Here is a 20,931-nt window from a genome sequence, read left to right on the forward strand (position 1 = left end):
GAGGGAAAGCTGGGCTGGGTAGCAGGTACCCGAGGCCCAGGATGACCTGGCCACAGAGGCAGTGAGCAAACACACAGCCCCGAGCAGCACAGCAGCCACTCACCTCAGCAGAGCCGGGCTCGGTGCTATTGAAGGCAGTGGCGGCTTTTGTCCATGAGTCGTTGGCTGGAGCCTGAACAGGGAGGGCTGCCCGAGGGAGGAAAACAGAGTCAGGGCATCACAGAGGAACCCCCTGGCTGGAGAAACAAGCCCGGGTGCGGCTGACACACCCCCAGGCTGCTCCCTGCCCTCCCTGTCCCGTACACAGCATGCTGGAGAACAGATCTGACACGCAGGAGCTTGTCTGCTAGCCTTACCCAACTTCCCAGCATCCTCAGACACACTCTAACAAACGTGCTTCATTTCCCTTGTTGACTACATGCTCTAGTAAGCACGCTGCAGCTTCTCACTCACACTGGGGAAGATTCTCTAGTGCTACCCCTGCAAAGTGAAGCTTTCATTTAAGCCAACTATTCGTTTCTACAAGCTGGCAGCTCCCGCAAAGACTTTCAAAGATTCAAGCAGGTATTATTCAATTCCTGTCAGCTTAGGGACCACGCCAAGATTCCCACAAAGCCACAGGCCCCGTGTTATGTACACAAAACTTGCCATGCTGTTTTCAGATCCAGGGCCCCTCTGAAGCCGTGCAGGGGCCCCCGGTCTGAGCAGCTGATGAGGCGCTATGGAGTCCTGGTGGCAAAGGCCCGAGAGTGGAGGCAGCTGGAGTCTAGTTTGCTCAGAGCAACAACCTGGCAGGTATTTGTGGATGTTCAGAGTGTTATAACCATCACTCACATGTGCTACCAAATCATCTGATGGCAATATTTTACTTAGACATCATTATACTTCCAATCAGAGTTGGATATCTTCCAATGTTATTCTGCAATGTGCTGAAACCAAGGTTTTAACACTAGGAAGGTGACAGGCCATGTGGTAAAACTCAGAGAATCAACACTCAGAACCCAGAAGTGTGGCTGTCTGTCATGTGGCTCTGGGGTCAAGTCACTGAGCTCTGAAGCCTCGGCTACTTTGTGTAACACCCTGGAAGTGGATAATTTCTCAAAGCTCCCCTAGGAGGCATCACGCATCCTTGTTTTATTCACCTGTGTCCTCCACAGGGCTTTGCCCAAAGTAGGCAGTGAAGAACAATCTGCTTGATTAAAAAAGTTTTGAATTTTAAAATGAGTTACCAGAACCACAGCATTGGATTTGAAATTCATTTTAAAAACTCAGGGAAACAGGGGTGCCTGGTGGCTGTGTTAGTTGAATGTCTGCCTTCAGTTTAGGTCGTGATCCCGAGGTCTCGGCAGGGATCCTTGCCTGGCAGGGAGCCTGCCTTTCCCTCTCCCCCTGCCTGTCGCTTCCCCCTGCTTGTGCTCGCTCTCTCTGTGTCAAATAAATAAGCAAATCTTTAAAAGTTCAGGGAAACAAATATTTTAAGAAGTAAGATCCCTTCACTATCTCGCTACAAGAGCCTGAGGAGAAGATGACAAAAGCCCCTGGGGTCAGGGCCGGTGCAGATGGGAAAGCTTCTGACTCTCTTCTCCTCCCTACCAGTCACCTGTTGCTCTTCCACAGGTAAGAAGAAAAGATAACTGACAGGGACAAAGGAGTCGGGCCATCTCCCCCAGCAACTCTGGCTGGTCAGGGGCAGGGCCTCTCCTTGTCCAGACCACAAGACACACGGAATGGTGTGCTCCTGCCCCCAGTCTCAGGCAGGGAGAGTTTCCTTCTGTGCAGGGACTATAGCAGCAAGTGGTGCTAAGCTGGCCTCTAACAGTGTGGCCCTGGAGAGGAGGCAAGAGACAGGTAAAGCTCCACGTGCATTTGCAGGCCCAAAGCCGGATGCTCCCCAACAAGAGACCCCAGGCCCAGGGGATGGCTGTGAGCCAAGGAGCTGAGCCTAAGCACCCAACTCTTACCCTGGCTGCTGCTCTCCCAAATCTCAGTGCCCAGGCTACTTCCGGGCACAGTCACGTCACTCTGCTCCAGGCACAAGTTGTTTTGCTTTTTAGCAAAGCGAGGAGGAATACGGGAGGAAAGACTTCGCCCCTTGACAGGCACCTAAACAGAAAAAATGGTGATGGAATCCAGCCTAGACATAAGGCATGAAGAAGGATAGGTTCTTCCCAGAGAGGGGACCCTGGGGCCCCAAACCACCCCATCAGAAACTGCTCCGGAGATGCTGGGACTCTGGTCTCTTGAGACCTCAAGCACAGGTAAATGGCAATGCCAACAAAACCATCCCAGAAAGGGCTGACAGGCCGGTGGACACAGACCCCCAGGGGCCAAGTGCACAGTGCCCGGCCCTGACTGCCTTGGAGTACAGGGTCCGTCCCTGACCCTCGTGACGCCCTGAGTGACAAATCTCATCCCACACAGGCCAGAGCAGTGGGAGGAAGGTGGGCTTGGAGGGGCTGACAGCGGTGTGCATTCTGCTCAGACACATTTCAGCTGTTGTCACCGGAGACAAATCACCAGCTTTGAGAAGAGGGATGCTGCACCTACTCCCACAGGGCAGCAGCGGTGGTGGGTGCTGGGGCACAACACATGCCACGTAAGCACTCTCTCCTTCTCCTCTTCTATCTTGGGCTTAATTCACAGCTCTCTCAACTCTCTGGCTCTGGGGGTCTCGGTGCAGGCCCACTCTCCCCTCCTTCACCCCCCACCCCTTACCTGTACAGCCTGCTCCTTCTTCCTCCTCTCTTCTTCCAGCAGACGGCGCTGCTTCTTGGTTAGGACCTCGATGAAACCTTCACCCGCCATGGGGCCTACTTCATTTTCCTCCCCAGGGCTGGACCCGCAGTTTTCAATGATGGAATCTGAACCCAGATTTCACAAGAAGAGACAGTGTTTCCATTCACCAGAAGAAAGGATAATGCAACCCTATCAGCTCTTGATATCTAAGGATGGTTCAGCTCAGAAGGCTGGACAGTACATGGCTTGATGCCTCCAAGGAGCATTGTTTGCAGGGTCTATGGAAATCCTGCTGGGATCTCTACACCCTCCCCACTACCCCTCAGCAGACGATTATCCCAAACCAGGGACCTGAGGAGCACTCCAGTTAAGAAGACAGTCTCTGGAGACAGAAGCTCTGATGTCTCAGCTCTACTCCTAACCAGTTGCATGACCTGGACAAACCACTCAGCCTCTCTGGGCAGCAAGTTCCCAATCTCTTTAAAACTGGGACACCTCGGGGTACTCTGGGAGTTGACAAGGCTGTGAGCAATGTGAGGGCAGGAATCCTATCTGTTCTGCTCACCAAGGCAGCCCTAGCACTTAGCCCACCACATGCCCAGAGGCTAGGATGCTCAGAGAAGGGGCAAGCCCAGCAACCCGACAGAGGCTGCCATGGCCCTCGGTGGCCTGGGCTCTTCTTCCCACTGAAGAGGCGAGGAGACAGACTCACTTCCATAGTTCAGGTCAAACTGTTTCATGGTTTCTCCCTGTTCACCCGCCCTCTGAGCAGCCAGCTTGGCCTCCTTCTCTGCCTTCTCACAGGAGGCTTCGGGGATGTCCGATGTGGCATGGGCTGCCCGCTCCAGGGCATAGTGGCTGCTCCCACCGCTGCAACCAAGACCTCCAGGCAAGGCCTCATCTGGGGACCTATAAAGGAAGGAGGATTTCATTAGGTCAGAAGTGACCAAAAGCTGGGGAAAGGGAAAAAAGGAGAATCTGCATGTGCACACAGCACGCACACAGACACAATGCCCTGACCTACAGCAGCCCCTCTGTTGAGTCGAAGCTGCTCACCAGCAGCACTTCAGCCCGCTCACTGGGAAAACCACTCTGCCCCCACCCCTTCCAGGCTCAGGACCTCTTTTACTCCCCACCACATGCCAGACTCAGCAGGCCTACACAAGAGACAACGGAGGGGATGCTCTGAGCAGAGCCTCAGAACCTTCTGCTCCTGGCACGTGAGACTGGCTAGCAAGGCTAAGCTAGCCTGACACCTAGAAGGATCAGTGTCCTCTTAGGGTACCTTCTCTGGGGCTCTGAGTTAATCCCACCCCAGGTTTCTAGTCCTGGATTCTAAGGAGTTTGGGAGGCAAGAAGCAGCCTTCCTCAGCCAGAGGCATGACCTGCGTGTGAGCAGGAAATCAGGTCGCACAAATGACTCCCTGCACGTACCTTCCCCTTTCCCTGATTCTGGGCAACCTGCAGGCAATGAGCCGCCACACCAGCCACCCGAAAGACCTCTAGGTTCAATGAGAGATGCTCACGGGGCCTCAGGGAGCTCACTCTCTTGGGCTACTACATGACTCTTCCGACAAGGAGGCGGTCAATCCCTGAAGTGGAGCCACATCTCACTGTCCCTACTGGGCCAGGAGGCCAGCCGGCCCACCAGGATGCTGGGTGACAGCAGCCCCGGGGCAGAGGGATCTGGGAGACTGTGCCCTGCACAGGTAGTGACTCTCACCCCAGCAGGGCAGCAAGGCACATATGGAGGCTGAACTTTTGGGGGCACTGCTGGAGCAGCCACCACATGAGGACCGCTAAGGTGGGGACCACAACAACAACACGCCACAAGAGAAGCACACAAGCAGTGCAAGAGCAAGTGATGGAGACGCTCACACAAAATAATGGCCTTGGTGGGCAGTCGCCCTCCTGGAGCATGACAGAGGAACAGAGTCGGGGCACCTGACACACGGCAGGACACGCATGCATGGAGTGCTGCTTAAAAAAACGGGTTTAGTAACAGAACAACAGCAACAGAAAAGAGCCCGGGGTTGGGTTTGTGTTTTACCTTTTGGCTTTCAAAGGCGTCCCATTCTGTTGGCTCTCATAACGGGGAGAAGTGTCACCACCACCTGGCCTAACGGCCTTCTCCCCAAACCCCCCCGGCTCCAGCTTTCGGCTCTGCCTGTCGGCCAGGGGCCTCTGGCTGGAGAAGCTCCTCTTGGCCAGCTCCTTCTTCTCGCCCACAGCAGCCCCAGGCAGGCTACCATCCACCTGTGGGTCGGGCTCGACCCCGGGGCCCTCATGCCGCTCCCGCCTCTCACTGAAGTCACTGCTCTCAGAGGCTGTCTCCCATTCCTCGTTGGCGTGATCAGACGAGTTCTGGTATGAGAGCTCAGGGGACCCACTCTTGTCCCCAGGGCAGAGCTTGGGCCGGCCTGGCCATGGCCCTGCCAGCAAGTGGGGCTCCTCCTCAGGCCCCCACAGGCCCAGGGATTCCCGCTCCTGTCGGAGGCGCCGGAAGCGCGGAGGCTTGTCCTGGCGTGGAGGGCGCCTCCTCCGGAAGGGCCGGTTCTCTGCGCCCTCTGAGTCGGCTGCATGGTCATCAGGGAAGAAGGGCCTCTTGTCCTCTGGGCGGCTGTCCTCGAAGGCCCTGGCACCAAATGAGTCCGAGTGTCTGTAGGCATCGGGGACACAGTCTCTGTCTGCAGGTCGCCGGGACCCGCACGTGTCCGGGGAGCCATACTCTGGCCAGGAGGCACCAGGGCTCTTGCTCTGCCAGTGGGTGGCCTCTTTGGACACGAAGGTTCTCCGCCCATAGCCGCAGCTGCTCAGCCGCGGAGGGAGTGCCCGACCGAAGGTGCGAGGGCCTCGGCTCTTGGCTTCGGGGCCGCCGGGGTCCTCAGAGCACACCTTATTGGAGCGCCAGGAGTCCCTGAAGTCGCCCTTCCTCAGGGTGCTGCCCTCCCGCTCCAGAAGCGAGCCTTCACTCCCGTTCTCCGAGCCTCGCTGCCGCCGCCGCTTTGGAAGCTCTTCGTACTCGGAGCCCTCACTGTGCGTCTCACTGGCGATCCGCCGCCGCGGCTTGGCCCTAGGGAAGTCTTCGGGCTGGCCAAAGTCCCGCAGTCCCCGGCCACGGCCACTCCTCTGGCCACTGCTGTAGATGCCCCGCGCCCCAAGCACCCCCCCACCGCAGAGGCTGGGGCCGCCCGTAGGCCGCCCGCGGAAGGTGAACTCTCGGAAGCCACGGCCCCGGCCCCGGGCCTGTCCTCGGCCCCCAAAGGCTTGCTCCTCGTCGATAAAGATCCAGTTGTTCCTCTTCGTCGGGGGAGTGTCGCTCGACTCGCGGGAGGGTCTGCTCTCCCAGGCCCTGTCAGGCTTCTCGTCCTCTTCGCACCTGCTGGCCTCGTGGCCCAAACTAGCTCGAGCAGAGCCCTGGTCCTCCAAGGGGGAGGGGGAGGAATTGGCCAGTGCGGGGTCGTTCTCTTCATCCTCGTCCTTGTCCGCCGTGCGAACCGGCCCCTTCTCCTTAGCCACACGGGCACTGTCCTCCCCCAGTTCCTGCTTCATCTTCTCAAGCTCCTTCTCCTTGTCCTCTACCTTGAGGGCTTTCAGGACAGGCTTCTTGATGGGTCCTGACCTCCGCGTCCTGCCGGTCTGCTCCTGCTGCTGGCTGCCGGGGCCCCGGGGCTCGGATGTCCACTCGGGCTCCAGGGACGGCTGTTTGTTGGGGCTCCCTTCCTTCTCCCAGGAAGAGACGTTAAACGATGGCTCCTCCCGGAGTGCCCCTTTCTCGATGCCGTTGACTGTGTCGGTGGCCTCTGGTGGATGGCTAACGTCCCAATTGCTATACTCTTGCTTTTTCTCAGCTGGGGCAAAGTCGGGCTCCAGTGGGGAACACCTGAGGTCTGGGGTGTGACGCCCAGGAGCACCTGCTTCCTGAACATTTTCTTGGGGTGGAAACAAAAGCTCCTGGCCTATTCTTTGAGAAGAGACACAGCTGTCAAAGTCTGCTTGGGCCTTCTTGTCAAAAGCACTCAAGAACTCCTCCCCTCTCTCCTCAAGGAGATCGCGCTGGGCACCTACGCCCCCTGACCTTCCGGGTGAGGCAGAGTAAGAGCTTTCATTCCTGAAAAGGAACCAGAAAAATCAGTCAATGTGATTGGAGCCTGGTTCCTGGTTTCCATGCTGAACACAGAGCTTAGTTTTAAAAAGAAAAAAATTTTTTAAAAAAGAAAACGAAAAAGAAAAAAAAAAAACATAAGCACCAACATTTGCTCTATCTTTAAACGCGTCTCAGAGCTGCTGGGCCATGGGTTGCTGGGTGGCCCCTGGAGTCCAGAGTGAAGAATGCGGTGGCTGCTGGTGGACTCAGGGTGCCACCTGGAGGCAGAACAGCTGGGGTCCTCTGGTGCAATGACAAGCTGGAGCCTGGGAGTCCACGGAGAGTCTGGGGCACTGGGCCAGCAGGGTGTGCTTGCTTCACTTTCACAGGAAGGAGCCACGACCCGGGCACTCGACCCTGCCGGACCCACCCCTCACCCTGACCCAAGGTTCCACAGATCTGCCTCTGACCCAGGACCTCTCCTCAGCCGCTGCCAGTCTCGCCGACAGGTAATCATCTCTCATACGGAGGCATTCAAGCAAAACTCATCACATTCTCCATCCCCGGAGGGCATTGCCAGTCCCTGTAAAGCTGCCCTTCCTCTGGGCAAAGCCTCCGGGGACAGAGCTTCACCCAGAACCCCTTGCAAGCAGGACACGGAGATTCTGCCTTGAACTGCAGGCCAATAGGGCCAAGTTTCATCTCACCTGACATGCATGTCCATGGCCAAAGTGTCATTCGATTTTGGCTGGGGAAGCGAGTAGCCCTTGCTCTGCAGTGCCATGTAACCCTCGGGGCTCCACACGGGGGCTGGGTCGAGGGTGGCCACTTTTCTTTCTTGCAGTGAGGGCACACAGTTCTGGTCCTCAGAGCGACAGCCAGTCCCACTGAGGGAATCCTGGGGCATCAGCGGCTTCATCAATCCTGAAGAAGGCAGAGGCAAAGAACTTGTCTGTATCAGCTCATTCAGAGAGCCATGCTCCAATCTCAGGGACAACCAGAGGCTCAGAGGAGACAATGGTTACCCTGTCATGTGGACACAACACCCCACCTGCTCACCATCACTGGGCTCACCAAGTTCTCGGACCTCAGAACCTCTGAAAGCACACATGCATGCAATATGAGGTGTCCAAAAGACCCATTCTAAGGCCTGGCCCACCTGAGGTCCTGGGTTCAGAGCTCCGTGTTGAAGAATCCAGCAAACTGGCAAATGGAAACTGGAAATAAACTAACTGGAGAGCTCCTCCTGTCAGCAGAAGGCATAGAAGGGCCAATTCATCAGCCACAAAGGTCTGTGTGCAAGCACAGACGCCTTAAGTCTCCTGCATACATACATGTGAGGAAGAGGAGCTGCAACCCAGAGTACTTGTGTGGACAAAGGGCTGGTGTCTGCCTGCTTAAAAACTCAAGCAAGAAAACTTGGGAAGGGATTTTGGTTTCAGTTCCTTTTTTATTTTAAGATTTTATTTTTTAGTTCTCTCTACACTCTACGTGGGGCTCAAACCCACAACCCCAAGATTAAGAGTCAGATACTCCACCGAACAAGCCAGCCAGGTGCCCCAGTTCCTTCTACTTCTAGCCCCATGATTGACTGCAATACTCCACAGTTTTGTACAATGAATGAGAGCAGAGAAACCCACATATGACAACAAACTGTTAACTGGCCTGAGGTGATTAAGAGACAGACAACAGGGTGCCTGGGTGGCTCCGTCAGTTGAGTATCCAACTGACTCTTGGTTTCAGCTTAGGTCATGATCTCAGGGTCATGGGATGGAGCTCTCCATCGTGCTCCACGCTTAGAGGAGAGCCTGCTTGAAATTCTCTCTCTCCCTCTGCCCCTCCCCCTGCCTCAAACAAATAAATCTTTAAAGGGAGAGACATACACTTCACCCCACCAGATATAAGCTGGATGGGGAAAGTGTGGTACCATGGCCTCTCTGTCCATATTGATCAAGTGGGGGAGGGTAGAGGGGGAGGCAGTGCAGAAATTAAAAGTCTCATCGGGCCTAAGTCCTTGGAGAAAAGATATGATTTTTCAGATACTCTCTTCACAAAGCTTATTAGCAGTCATGCACTTTGTTGTGCCCATCTTTTAGCCATAAAATGGTTCTAAATTAAGCCAGTGGGTTTAAAGCTTTCTTGTAGGTATGGAGTGCCCTGTTCAAATGCCATTCCATTGATACAGGAATCCAACATATAGTGTGAGTCAAGTGGTAGAGACCCTCTCTGAACTCTAAAATTACATACCACTCATTAAATACTGATTATGAGGTACACTAAAGCACTTGATACTGTACATCGGCTTATTTTTGGCAATGTGGCAGCTCTTACTACCTGAAAAACCCTGCTACCACAAAGACTCTCTGCCACAAAAATGCTGGGCAGAATGTGTCAAACATTTCACCTGTAGGGACACCTGGGTGGCTCAGTGATTGAGTGTCTGCCTCTGGCTCAGGGTGTGATCCCAGGGTTCTGGGGTCGAGTCCCACATCGGGCTCCCTGCAGGAAGCCTGCATCTCCCTCTGCCTAGGTCTCTGCCTCTCTGTGTCTCTCATGAATAAATAAATAAAAATCTTAAAAAAAAAAATTCACCTGTAGAGGTTCCCAAGAAAACGGGAAACCCCCAGGGGTTTGAAACCACAGCCCCAGGCCAGTGCCACAAGCTGGTGCCTCCTGGACAGGAGGAGGGAAACACACTTGTCAGTCCCAGCAACTATGGGCTTCTTCAACACAGGACAGCACAGGGGATGGCGTTTTTCTGGGTAAGGCAGAGAGCTATAACTGGGACGCTGCTCAAGATGGAGACTCTCAAAGGGTAAGGGCCTCAATTACAAGGCAGATTTAAAAATACATGCTCTTTAGTATACAGGAACAACTAAGTTTGTGTCTTGGCCTGGGCCAGTTAGGGAAAGACAATTTGCTGTTAGGCTGTGTAGGCTTTCTTGCAGTCTAGCGGGAGGAAGGTTCAGATTTATACCCCTACAGTGGTTCAGAAATTTCCTAAGTTAGAGTAACAGGTGGTTCTAGGCTGGAAGGAGAAGATATAAAACCATCCTGGAGGAACTGACTCTCCATTCAAGCCATACTGGATTCCCACAATAAATAAAGTTCTATGAAGATGAACTCACAATCCAAAATTACCAGCAATGTGGGAAGCAGCCCACCATGAGCCCACAGCAGGCCACAGGGTTATATGCCTCCCTAAGAACTTCAGATAACAGAATAATAAACATGGAAATTATGTTTTAAATTATAAAAGCACAAAAACTAATTGAGAATTTAAAAAAAAATATGCATACACAAAAAATAGATTTGATTTGATTTTGGCTCAGGTTATGATCTCAAGGTCCTGGGATCAAGTCTTACATTGGGCTCCATGCTCAGAGAGGAGTCCACCTGAAGACTCTCTCTCTCCCTCTACCCTTTCCCACTCACCCATGCACTCTCTCTCTAAAATAAGTTAAGTAAATCTTTTTAAAAATGAAGATTTGAGAAAAAAAATTCCAGTAATAAAAATACAGTCACTGAAATTAAAAACTCACCGGACAATAAGAAAAAAAAAAAAAGTAGATTGGACATAGCTGGAGAGAAAATTGACACAACACATTGAGACAGAACCGCAAGAGGCCAAAGAAAAAGAGATCTTAAAAACAGCCAGAGAGAACCAGGGCCCAGCAGAAAGGCTCCCACAAAGAAGGGTGGCAAGAAGGTGTTCTGCCATCAACAAGGTAGTAACCAGAGAATATACCATCAACATTCACCAGTGCATCCATGGAGTGGATTTCAAGAAGCACGCCCCTCAGGCACTCAAAGAGATCCAGAAATCTGCCATGAAGGAGATGGAAACTCCAGATGTGCACAGTGACACCAAGCTCAACACAGCTGTCTGGGCCAAAGGAGTTAAGGAATGTTCCATACTGTATCTGTGTGTGGTTATCCAGAAAATATAATGAGGATAAAGATTCACCAAACAAGCTCTAGACATTGGTTATCTATGTACCTGTCACCACTTTCAAATATCTACAGTTAATGTGAATGACAACTAATCGCTAATTATCAAAGTATAAAACTGCAAAAATAAAAAAGGCAGCAACCAGAGAGAAAACAGAGCAGGTTACACAGACATGAATCACTCAGCACAACAGGAGCCAAAAGAAAAATGAAATACAAAAAAAAAAAAAAGAAAAGAAAAAAGAAAAGCAAAATGAAATACTATCTTCTTGGTCCTGAAAGAAAGAATTGCCAACCTAGAATTCTATACCCAGCTAGAGAAAGGGGGTCATAAAGACTTTTTCAGGCAAAGAAAACCTACTGCCAAAAACATTTCCTGAAGAACTCAACAGAATGTACTTCATGAAGCATGTCACACCCAGATGGAAGGAAAATGCAAGAAAGAGAAGGGAGCAGAGAAACCAGTAGACAGAAGCAAATCTGAACAAGCACAGGTTGCACAAAACAACAAAAACAATAATGACTAATTTGGTAGGCATAAAAACAAGGAAGTAAGATTCCAGGGAACAAGAGAAAGATAGTACCGATGACGTCATCAGAGCTCAGGTTAGGGATGAGGATGCTGACGGGCCACGGCAAGTCAGCAGTGCAGGTGAGAATGTAGCTAACACGGGACAAATAGAACGCAGAGCACAACAACATAAAGAAGAGGAAAATTTGATACAAAAGAAAGGAAGAAAAAGAAATGCACAGAAAGGCAAGACAAACAGGAAAGCATAAAATAGGAGAGTAGGAAACCCAATGTACTAATCCCCAAGATCTAATGTGAGGCACTTTGGCAATTAAAGTCAGAGATTTTCAGAGTGGCTAAAACCATACGTACCTTTTTTGGACAAGGACCGATTCCCCCCAAGAAAGGGCTCAGAGAGGCTGACAGGAACAAGATGGAAAAAAGATTCCAAATAAGCACTTGTCAAAAGAAAACCAGAACGATGACATGAAGATTAGACAGAGTGGACATCAGAGGAAGGAAACACAGTAAGGATGGTGGGGTGTACATGACGACAAGGAGAATGAGATGTGTCATGCCACACCTGTCTGCTTCCAGACAGAGAGAGCAAAACCTGACAGGCTCAGGAACTGGACAGATCTGCGGCCACACCAGGAGACTTTCACACATCGCTCGTGGCGGGATAGATGCATGCCACACCACACAGTCAGCATGTTCCATGTCGTGGGCCACATCCAATTGGAGGATAGTATTCTTTTCAAGCAAACCCAGAATGTTAAAAAAGAGATCATGTCAGAGCCTAAAAGAAAATCTCAACAAATACCAAGCAACCTAGATCAGGAGCTGGCTGGCACCGGGAAGCCCTTGGGTGAAACCTGACCTGCCACCTGTTCTTTAAAAATAAAGGTTTACTCGAAAGCAACCAGACTTGTTCAATTACTATTGTCCTTGGTCATTTTTGTTCTACAGCAACAAAATGGAGTAGCTGCTCAAAGCCTAAAATATTTACTATATGGAATTTATAGAAAAGTTTCCTGATCCCCGTGTCTGTATCGTGCAGACAATGTCACCTGATCACCAAGAAATTATATTAGAAATTAACACCATAAGGATAATCTTAAATTTCTAAATATTTGGCAAATTTACAACATACCCTTAAAAATCATCAACCAAAGAAAGGTAACAAATCAAAACCAGACTAACATTTAAAACTGCACAATAAAAATGCTGGACCTATAGTTCAGGTAATACTTAAATACAACAAAAGGTCAAAAATTAATGAGCTAAGTATTCAACACAATTATTTAAAAAGAACAGAGACATTTCAAAGGAATTAATGAGGAAAAGAACAGAAAGTAATGAAATAAAAGTCCAATAAAACAAAGGAATTAAAAAAAAAAACAAAGGAATTAAGAAATCCAAAAACTGCTAATTTGTTCTTTTTTTTTATTTTTCAAATGTTGCTTTTTAAAAATGGCATTACACAAACCTTGGGAAGGACAAATCAAGGTCAAAAAGAAAGAGAGAAGGCACAAAGAACAATAAGAATGGAAAGAGAAAAAAAAAAGGAGAATGGAAAGAGATAAAACTTCAATAACAAAAAAAAGATGGACAAAACACAGCAGGAACATCAGAACTAATTAAAACAACGTATAATGCATGACCAGAAGGACTCTTTGCCGAGATTCTGTGTGAATATACTACAACCATATCATCCCCACTTTGCAAACAACAAAGTTAAAATTCAGACTGAACCTGTGAGTTACAGAAGAGGCCATATTAGAAGCCAGGTGGGTCTGATTCCTGAAGCAACACCGTTCCCCCACACCATCCTGGACTCTACTGGCATGGCCCACGGGAGCATGCTTACCTGAGGGATGGAGGGCAGAGGGGTAGAAATCCACAGGGGCGCGAGTGGGTGGGATTCGTGGGTCCATGTAGGAAGGCATCATCATCCACCTGGGATCGAAACCCAGCATCTGGGGATGGTGAGGGTAGAAGGTGCGCTGTGGGTGGGAAGGTGGAGGGTATACCGGCTGCCAGTGCTGCATTTTGTACAGCTGCTCCTGACCGGGGAAAGGTATCAGGTTAGACGGGTGCCCCAAGGCAGAGACCATGCCTGTGTGTGTATTCACGGGCAAACACACACCCATGTACATACAGCACACATATGCATGCTCACTCACACGCACATACCTACTCCCCTACGCACCCCCCACAGCACAGTCACGTCAAGCCCGGGCTTCAGGAGTCTCTGATGGCTCCCCACAGCTCTCCGTGGAATAACCTGAATCCCACCAGGCCCCATATGAGCTGCCCTACCTGCCACTAGCTTCACTGCACATGACTGCCTGGCTTTCTGTGCCATGTGGCTGCCTGCCTCGTGGGGCCCCGGTAACACACTGGGCCCTCCACCTAAAAGGCTCCTGCTCCTTCCCATCCTGGCTCACACCCCTGCTCTTCCTTCAGCTTAAAACACCGTTCTTCTGGGCATCCCGCTGTAAGACCCCGGGCAGGATCAGGCTGCTGTCCTCTCCTCTGCAACACTGGTGCTTCTCTGTAGCACTAACAGTAGGTTATTATTTTATGTTTCTGATTTCCCTTAACAAAACTGTAAGAGACTACAGGCCAAGTTCACTCTAGTATCTACCCATGCCTCCTACCACCAATCATGGCACATAGAAAAAAATCACTGCACAAATGAGTATCAGCAAAACATTCAAAATCAAGGTCCTAGATCTAGTGACGGTTCACTTCCAGCCCTAACCCCATCTCCACCAGCGACCTCCAGGGCTGCCCTCACTAGTGCACCCAGAATCAGCATTCCAGCAGGACTCAGGTGCAGTCAAGACAAGAAGAGCTGCCCGGCCATGTCTTCCCAATCTGCAAACAAGAATGCCTGCCTGGCCTGCATTCTCCGGACAGCTCTGCGGGCACTCACTAGCACTCAATAAACACAGCTCTCAGCAGCAGGCCTCCACCCAGAGCTCCTCCTCTGTCTGGACCCCAGGCCCCTAGGGAACCGGACCAGACAGTCTGTCTGCCAGCCTCCTTCAGCTGCCCTGGTGCTTTCAGACTCCTTTCTATTCTTAAGGAAGGACTTACCCATCCCCACCCCCCACCCCCCCAGAAGTGTTACGTAGAGCAACTCTTACTGCTGCATCTGGCTGGAGTCACCCCAGAGACCTTCCTGATCAGTAATTCTCCACCAAGCCTGTGTGTAACTGTACAACACTGGTTCACACGACTACACTGTCAAAAGCACAACGTCACCTCCCATTTATAGCTCAGGACCTGGTGAGCTTCTGAAGTATCTCACAGGGGCCCAGGGAAAGGAAGATCTGAGGTGAAGGTATTAAATGCAACTAGAAGAGATTCTGGAGAATCAGTTGAAGAGCCTGATTTGTCTCCCTAAGGCACACGTGTTCCGAACCACGCTGGCTTATTCTTAACATTGACTTACTGCACATCCAGCTGCTAAGCTATGTCACATCCATGTTTCATCTGTTTCCCACCAAAGTGCAATGCACATCAGTAATCTTCTGTTCCTCCGCGTATCACTCCTCATCAACAAGTGCTCCAGCCAGACCACAAGAGATTGGTATGATGACAACCATCACCCAGGCCATCCTTCCTGGGGCAGACAAGATTGCTTCTACGATTTATGAAACCCTAATAAAGAGAATACTGCTAACACCGATAAGCCAGGCTGTAGGTGCCATAAAAGCCTCTCTGCCGTACTAAGGCAGGGATTCATTCCTCTTGGCCCATCCAAGGCCACACTTGACTAGAGAAGTTGCAAGATCAGGATGCGAATCAGTTCAACTCAACACCTACAAACTTACGTCCTTAACCAAATGCTAGCACACCTGTCTGACAGCTTTCCAAGCCCTCTGGGCCTCCTTACTCCCTGGGAGGGTCCCACGATGGACAACACTGGTCTAAGGAGAGGCCACAGTGAACTGTTCTGAATGAAAAAAACAGTCTTCGGCAAAACTACACTGAGTGCGCACACCACTAACACTTACTTTCCAACTTCAGACAAAGCCAATAAGCTACTAACAACGGTTTTATTTATTCACAGGAGAAACCACTTGGAAAAATAACATATGGCCAGGACTGATCTTCTAAGGCTATATGTTTTTGGTGCAGCTCCTGACACCCCTGCCGGGGATGGGGCTAGAGGAGGGTAGATTTCTGTTGGCTGTTTTCACTGAAGGAGGAGGAGACATCCACTTAGCAGGCAGATCTGTGTACAGTGACCCTGTTTACCTGCTGCTGTTGCTGCTGCTGCTGGCGCTGGAATCTGGGAGGAAGTGACTTCTGGTACTTGCTGAACTCCTGTGCAGGGGACCCAGCCTCCCTGGCTCCCTCCTCACTGCTGCCACTCTGGGCCACAACTGGAGGAACCATGGGGGCTTCTTCCAAAAACGTGTTGGTGGCTCCCTGGGCAGAAAATTCAGGAGAGCCTGGAGAACAAATAACCAGAAAAATGGCTGCAGTGAGCTCACTGAAGCTGGGCTGGCCAAATGTTTACAGCAAATGGTTGCTCTTATTGGCATGGACATTCCACTGCTGGACGATTCACAGCCCTGAACCTTGGCACTGGGCTAACCACCCCGCATGCATGAGCTCACAGACTCCCCATGATGCCATCCCTTTGGAGGCAAAAAAGCTAAGGGTCGAAAGGTCAGGTGAACTGCCAGAGGTCACACAGTCAGTGATGCAGCTGGGATTTGGTTCCAGGCAAGAGAGGCTTTATTGAAAAGGACTCCGATAAACCAGAGCAGCCACCAGCTCAGCAACAGCCCACATCCATCAACTGAGCAGCAGGAGTCCTATCCAAAGGCTGTGTGGCCCAGCAAGTCATGGGCCTCTCCTCGCCTGCTTCCTCATCAGTAAAGGGAGGAGAGCAATGCTGTTTACCCCACAGGCCTTTGTGAGAATTAAGTGAGATAATCCATGCAAAGCACTTAAAACACTGCCTGATCGGTAGCTAGCACCCAACACAATCTCCCATCTTGGTTCTCTCTGAATTTCCTTCTTTCTTGCCCCTGTCTCAGCTTTGCTTTTTTTTTTGGGGGGGGGGGGGGGGCGGTCCCCAGCTTTACTGAAGTATAACTGACATCTGCATTCTTAATTCTCCTGCAGGGGATGATGGAACCCCAATGCAAAGCCTCAGGGACCCAGAGGAACACTGCAGAAGCACAGGACAGGCACACATGCAGCACCCAGGCCCACCCCAAGCACCAGTCTCAACTGACCAGGCTCACACCAAAGCACCCGCTTCCTGGCCTCTCTCCACTGCCCCATCTCAGCAAGTACAGAGGCTGGGCACAGGCTGTGCTAAGACTTCTGTTCCTGGCCAGAAGGGGGCTGAGGACCAGCGGGTCAGGAACGAGACTCATCTGAGAAGCTTTCAGGGACTGAACTTTTTATCAGATCCTTCCCTCCTAAAGAGTTGTTTTTAGTTCATTTAAGAATATCACAAAGAACAAAGTCGGTGGTACTCTTGAAAACTGCTGCAAGAGCTACTCTCCGCCACACAATGCTGTTCAATGTCTCTTAGGGAGCCGTGTGATCCATCCTTTGCAGAATTAACACCAGGAAGAATGTACTCTAACAAGCAGGCGGGCTTCTCTCAATGTCACAAAGGCACATTCTTCCTGATTTTCTTAAATGAACTGAAAGGACCCTGTGCTTGTATTAAAGCCCGCCAGCACCCGCATCTTTGGTTGAGCAGTGGCAGAAAGAGAACAGTGATGAGGGTAATGGGGACAACGTTGGTTATCAAGCATGCTTTCCATATCTAGAAGCTGTGCCAAGCACTTTCTGTACTTTCTGTCCCGCGGCCCCTCAGTGTGCAGGCAGGTACATACTATTTCCATCCTGTTTTACCGATGAGGAAATAAGCGCCAGGGAGGCGAAATGTGTAGCCTCCCACCTTCAGAAGCTGCAACAGGATGTGAGCCCAAGGCCAGAACTGAACCACCAGAGTTTCCCAGCATCCCCTGCTGTTCGCCATAGGTTGTGCTAGGAAGCCAGGAAGATGCAAACAACAGAGTACTGCCAACAGCCCAGGGTGTCCGGTTCACAGAACAAGGGCCCAGCACTTACCTTTGCGCAAAGCAGGGCCATTCTCCTGTGGGGGCAGCTTCTCGGTGCCTGGAGATCGAGGTACTTCCTTCTCTGCGGGCTTCTGGGCCTCGCCCGCCTTCTGAGCCTGCTTACACTTCTGGTCCAGCTGCTTGAGCTTGGCGGCACAGGCAGCCAGCCTCTCTTCACGGGCTCGGCGCTCCTCCTCCTCCCGGCGTTTTCGGGCTCGCTCCACAGCCTCCGACATCTCTGACTGCACAAATTTCTGCCGTGGGGGTGGCTTGTCCTCTTTGTCCTCAACAGACTGTTGCCGGAACATGCTGCCCATCGAGGACTTCTGCCAAGAGAATAAAGTCAGATGAAACAATGGGCCCCAAGTCCAGGAGATGGGCTACCCCACCATCAGTTCTCATTCCCAAGACCCCTGAGCTTCTTCAAGAGGCAGCAGTCACGTGTTCGGTGGACCTGGGTTTCAATCCTGCTTGGTCTTTTACTAATCTGCAGTGACGTCTAGGCAAGTGCCAACGTCCTAAACCTTAACTCCCCATGTGTAAGCTGGGGATAAAGGAGGCCCCTTGGGACAGTGGATGTGCAACAAAGAACATGCTCCACACCTCAATCAAGACAGCAAACAGTGCCTGGACATTCTGGCTACTGCTAACACGCACACAAGATTAGGGCCTCCACGGCCAGCAGCCAGGAGCAGAGACCCACTTAATTTCTTACTTAAGTTGCAAAACAGCTCTCCTCTTTCTCCCATGAAAATACCAAAACCTCCAGGTATAAAGGGAGCAAGAAATTAAAATTCAGTCAGAGAGATGGCTTCAAAATGACTCTTCATAGAAAACATCTATTTTGGCCACTTCATCTACTCTGGGTCTCTCACTGGTTGCTAATTACTACTGGGAAACCAGTAGGAAGCCCTCTTGATGTTGGGAAGGTTTCTCCCCAAGCTGCAAGGAACGGAGTTTCATGCGGAATACATCACAGCACAGTTGATGGGCAAGTATAAGGGAGCACCAGTCACTGAAAGCTCAATAAGGACCATCCCAAAACAGGGCTTCCCATTCTGGGTGCTAGCGACAGATGTGTACAACGGTCATGAGTCCTCAGACGTAAACAAACAAGATCTGTGCCTTTTCTGGTGCACTCATGAACCCTCCACAAAAGCACCATGTAATACATTCACTGCAGCCAAGGGCTTTTCTCCTGAAAGTTAACTTCTTATAATCCAGGGACAATAAGGACAATCAGAGAAGATTAGGAACTTCTAACTTGGAAGCATGATAGTACTTTCACACAAGGTAACTGGGGCCAAAGCACATACTTTCCTTTCCTGTTGCCCTGGACTAGGCCTGTCCACACTCTGCAGCACATGCATGGTAGCATGTCGCCATCACTATCATCTACCTCACTCCCCAGTGCTCCTAGAAATGAAAGGACAGAATCAAAGGGTACATGGATCGCCCCCGCAAGACTTCTGAGGTGCCTTTCTGAAGTGCCTCAATATTAGCTGTCATTTAAAGACCCAGTCCTCTGCAAAATATTGGAACTTTTTAGAAATCTGAATGCATAAAATTATACAGGTTTTTTTTCTTTGTTGATTCACCTAATTCACATTGTTGTTTATGAGAAGGTCAAAGTGAAACCTCCTTGGAATACTGAATGACTCCAACACAGGAAGGAAATTTGGATTAATTACAGGGTAATTTCCAAGAATAGGTGTCAATTTTGTTTTCCCTGTACCTAGCACAGTGCCTGGCACACAATAGGTGCTCAATAAAAAAAAAAAAAAAAAAAAAAAAGGACTAAAGATAAAGACATTTTCACTTTATAAGATGTGGAACCAGAGTCCCTTAAATGGCAAAATGCATTAAAAATGGCAATTCCTGATCCTGGGGACCAGGGATCGAGTCCCATGTTGAGCTCCCTGCATGGAGCCTGCTTCTCCCTCTGCCTGTGTCTCTGCCTCTCTCTCTCTCTCTCTCTCTCTCTCTATCTGTGTCTCTCATGAATAAATAAATCTTTTTAAAAAGTGGCAATTCTGTTATTGTTGTTCTGCCAAATGTATCTAAGTTAATGCCTTTCTCAGACCTAACTCTGTGCCTCCCGAACAATCAGTCTCAAAGTCATGAAGTCTGGAACAATAAGGCAGGCATCTGGCACCAGTCTTGGTGGTTCAGAGCAGGTGGTCAGAACGCAGGCAGGGAAAAGAGGGTGTCCATGTGGAGATGTGACTAGTGTGGGAGTTAGAGCCCAACCAAGCATGGTGAGAATTCAATTCATAAGGAGAGGTGGCCCAGCAGGGAGATTCAGGGTATCCACGTGGGGCTGGGACTGGGTTGGGGGGCACCGACAGCTGAGTGGGCGAGGAGGGCATCTGTGCAAGGGAGAGAGGATGGGGACAAAAATGGGAGACTGGTCACACACAGGGGGACTGATCAAGTAAGTGTGAATACTAGGGACAATGGGAAAGTGGAATTATAGATACAGAAGGGGAGAGAACCAAGTTGGATTGTGTGGAACCAGAGGTATCACTGTGAAATCATGGTTCTCCATACAGATATAGAAATAATAAAGATGTTGGGATCCCTAGGTGGCTCAGTGGTTTAGCGGCTTGCCGTTGGCCCAGGGTGTGATCCTAGAGTCCTGGGATTGAGTCCCACATAGGGCTCCCTGCATGGAGCCTGCTTCTCCCTCTGCCTGTGTCTCTGTCTCTCTCCCTGTGTGTGTGTCTCTCATGAATAAATGAGTGAAATCTTTAAAAAAGAAATAATAAAGATGTGAACATGTATATATGTGTACACATATGCATATCTGTATATACATATACACATTTCCTCACCCTGTCCACCAAGAAGGCCTAGGAACAATAACACCCCAAAAGCAGTGAGCATTCCCCCTAGGACTCACATATTGGTTTCTAAATATCATAAGGGCTGATCCTTGATCAAGGCAAGGACAAGACAAAATGACCTTGGAAAAGCTTGTCCCGGGGCACCTGGCTGGTTCAGATGGTAGACCAATCATTTGACTCTTGATCTTGGGGTTGTGAGTTTAAGCCCCACATTGGATGTAGAGATTACTTTTTAAAAAGATTGGAATTAAAAAAAAGAAAAAAGAAAAAAAGCTTGTCCAATCAGAAAGCAAGGAAACTGCTCAATAACGAGTGGGACAGGAGGACAGATGCCAGCTTAGAGAGGTTCCTGCGAGCCAAATAAAAAATACCTGCAGCTCCAAAACAACGAAAAGAACAGATTATAACCCACTGATAAAAGTAAGTAAACTCAAAGTTCAATGAGAAACAGGACAGTCATAGTCTCAAAGTATCTCCACACAATTTCTTATCAGTTACAAACGTGAAAGAGAGAAACTCCATAGAGTGAAATTGGGTGGACATGAAAACCTTAGTCAAGAGATCAGAGTGAAGGTTGTCAGAGCATGGACAGAGTAGAATTTCCTGTCACCTGGTGGGGCACAAGCAAAAGAATCAGTGTCATCTCTGAGACATTCTAGCCAAAAATGGAAACCTTGAACCCAGTCATGAGGA

General features: G+C 50.2%; 1 protein-coding gene across 12 annotated transcripts in view; it reads right to left on the reverse strand.

The window, feature by feature from the left end:
- Nucleotides 1–20,931, reverse strand: part of PRRC2B (proline rich coiled-coil 2B) — a 91,873-nt gene that overhangs the window by 17,277 nt on the left and 53,665 nt on the right. For 11 of the 12 annotated variants that reach the window (XM_072748331.1, XM_072748328.1, XM_072748327.1 and 8 more), the window contains exons 12-20: nucleotides 17,403–17,718; nucleotides 15,558–15,754; nucleotides 13,156–13,351; nucleotides 7,531–7,747; nucleotides 4,787–6,847; nucleotides 3,449–3,645; nucleotides 2,716–2,861; nucleotides 1,962–2,103; nucleotides 104–186 (exon numbers count right to left, since the gene is read on the reverse strand). In XM_072748331.1, coding sequence (XP_072604432.1) covers nucleotides 104–186; nucleotides 1,962–2,103; nucleotides 2,716–2,861; nucleotides 3,449–3,645; nucleotides 4,787–6,847; nucleotides 7,531–7,747; nucleotides 13,156–13,351; nucleotides 15,558–15,754; nucleotides 17,403–17,718 — 3,555 coding nt within the window. The remainder of the gene's footprint in view (nucleotides 1–103; nucleotides 187–1,961; nucleotides 2,104–2,715; nucleotides 2,862–3,448; nucleotides 3,646–4,786; nucleotides 6,848–7,530; nucleotides 7,748–13,155; nucleotides 13,352–15,557; nucleotides 15,755–17,402; nucleotides 17,719–20,931) is intronic. The other variant, XM_072748332.1, reaches the window with a different exon arrangement.

This window comes from Vulpes vulpes, chromosome 2, assembly GCF_048418805.1.
Source record: "Vulpes vulpes isolate BD-2025 chromosome 2, VulVul3, whole genome shotgun sequence".
NCBI classification, from domain to species: domain Eukaryota; kingdom Metazoa; phylum Chordata; class Mammalia; order Carnivora; family Canidae; genus Vulpes; species Vulpes vulpes.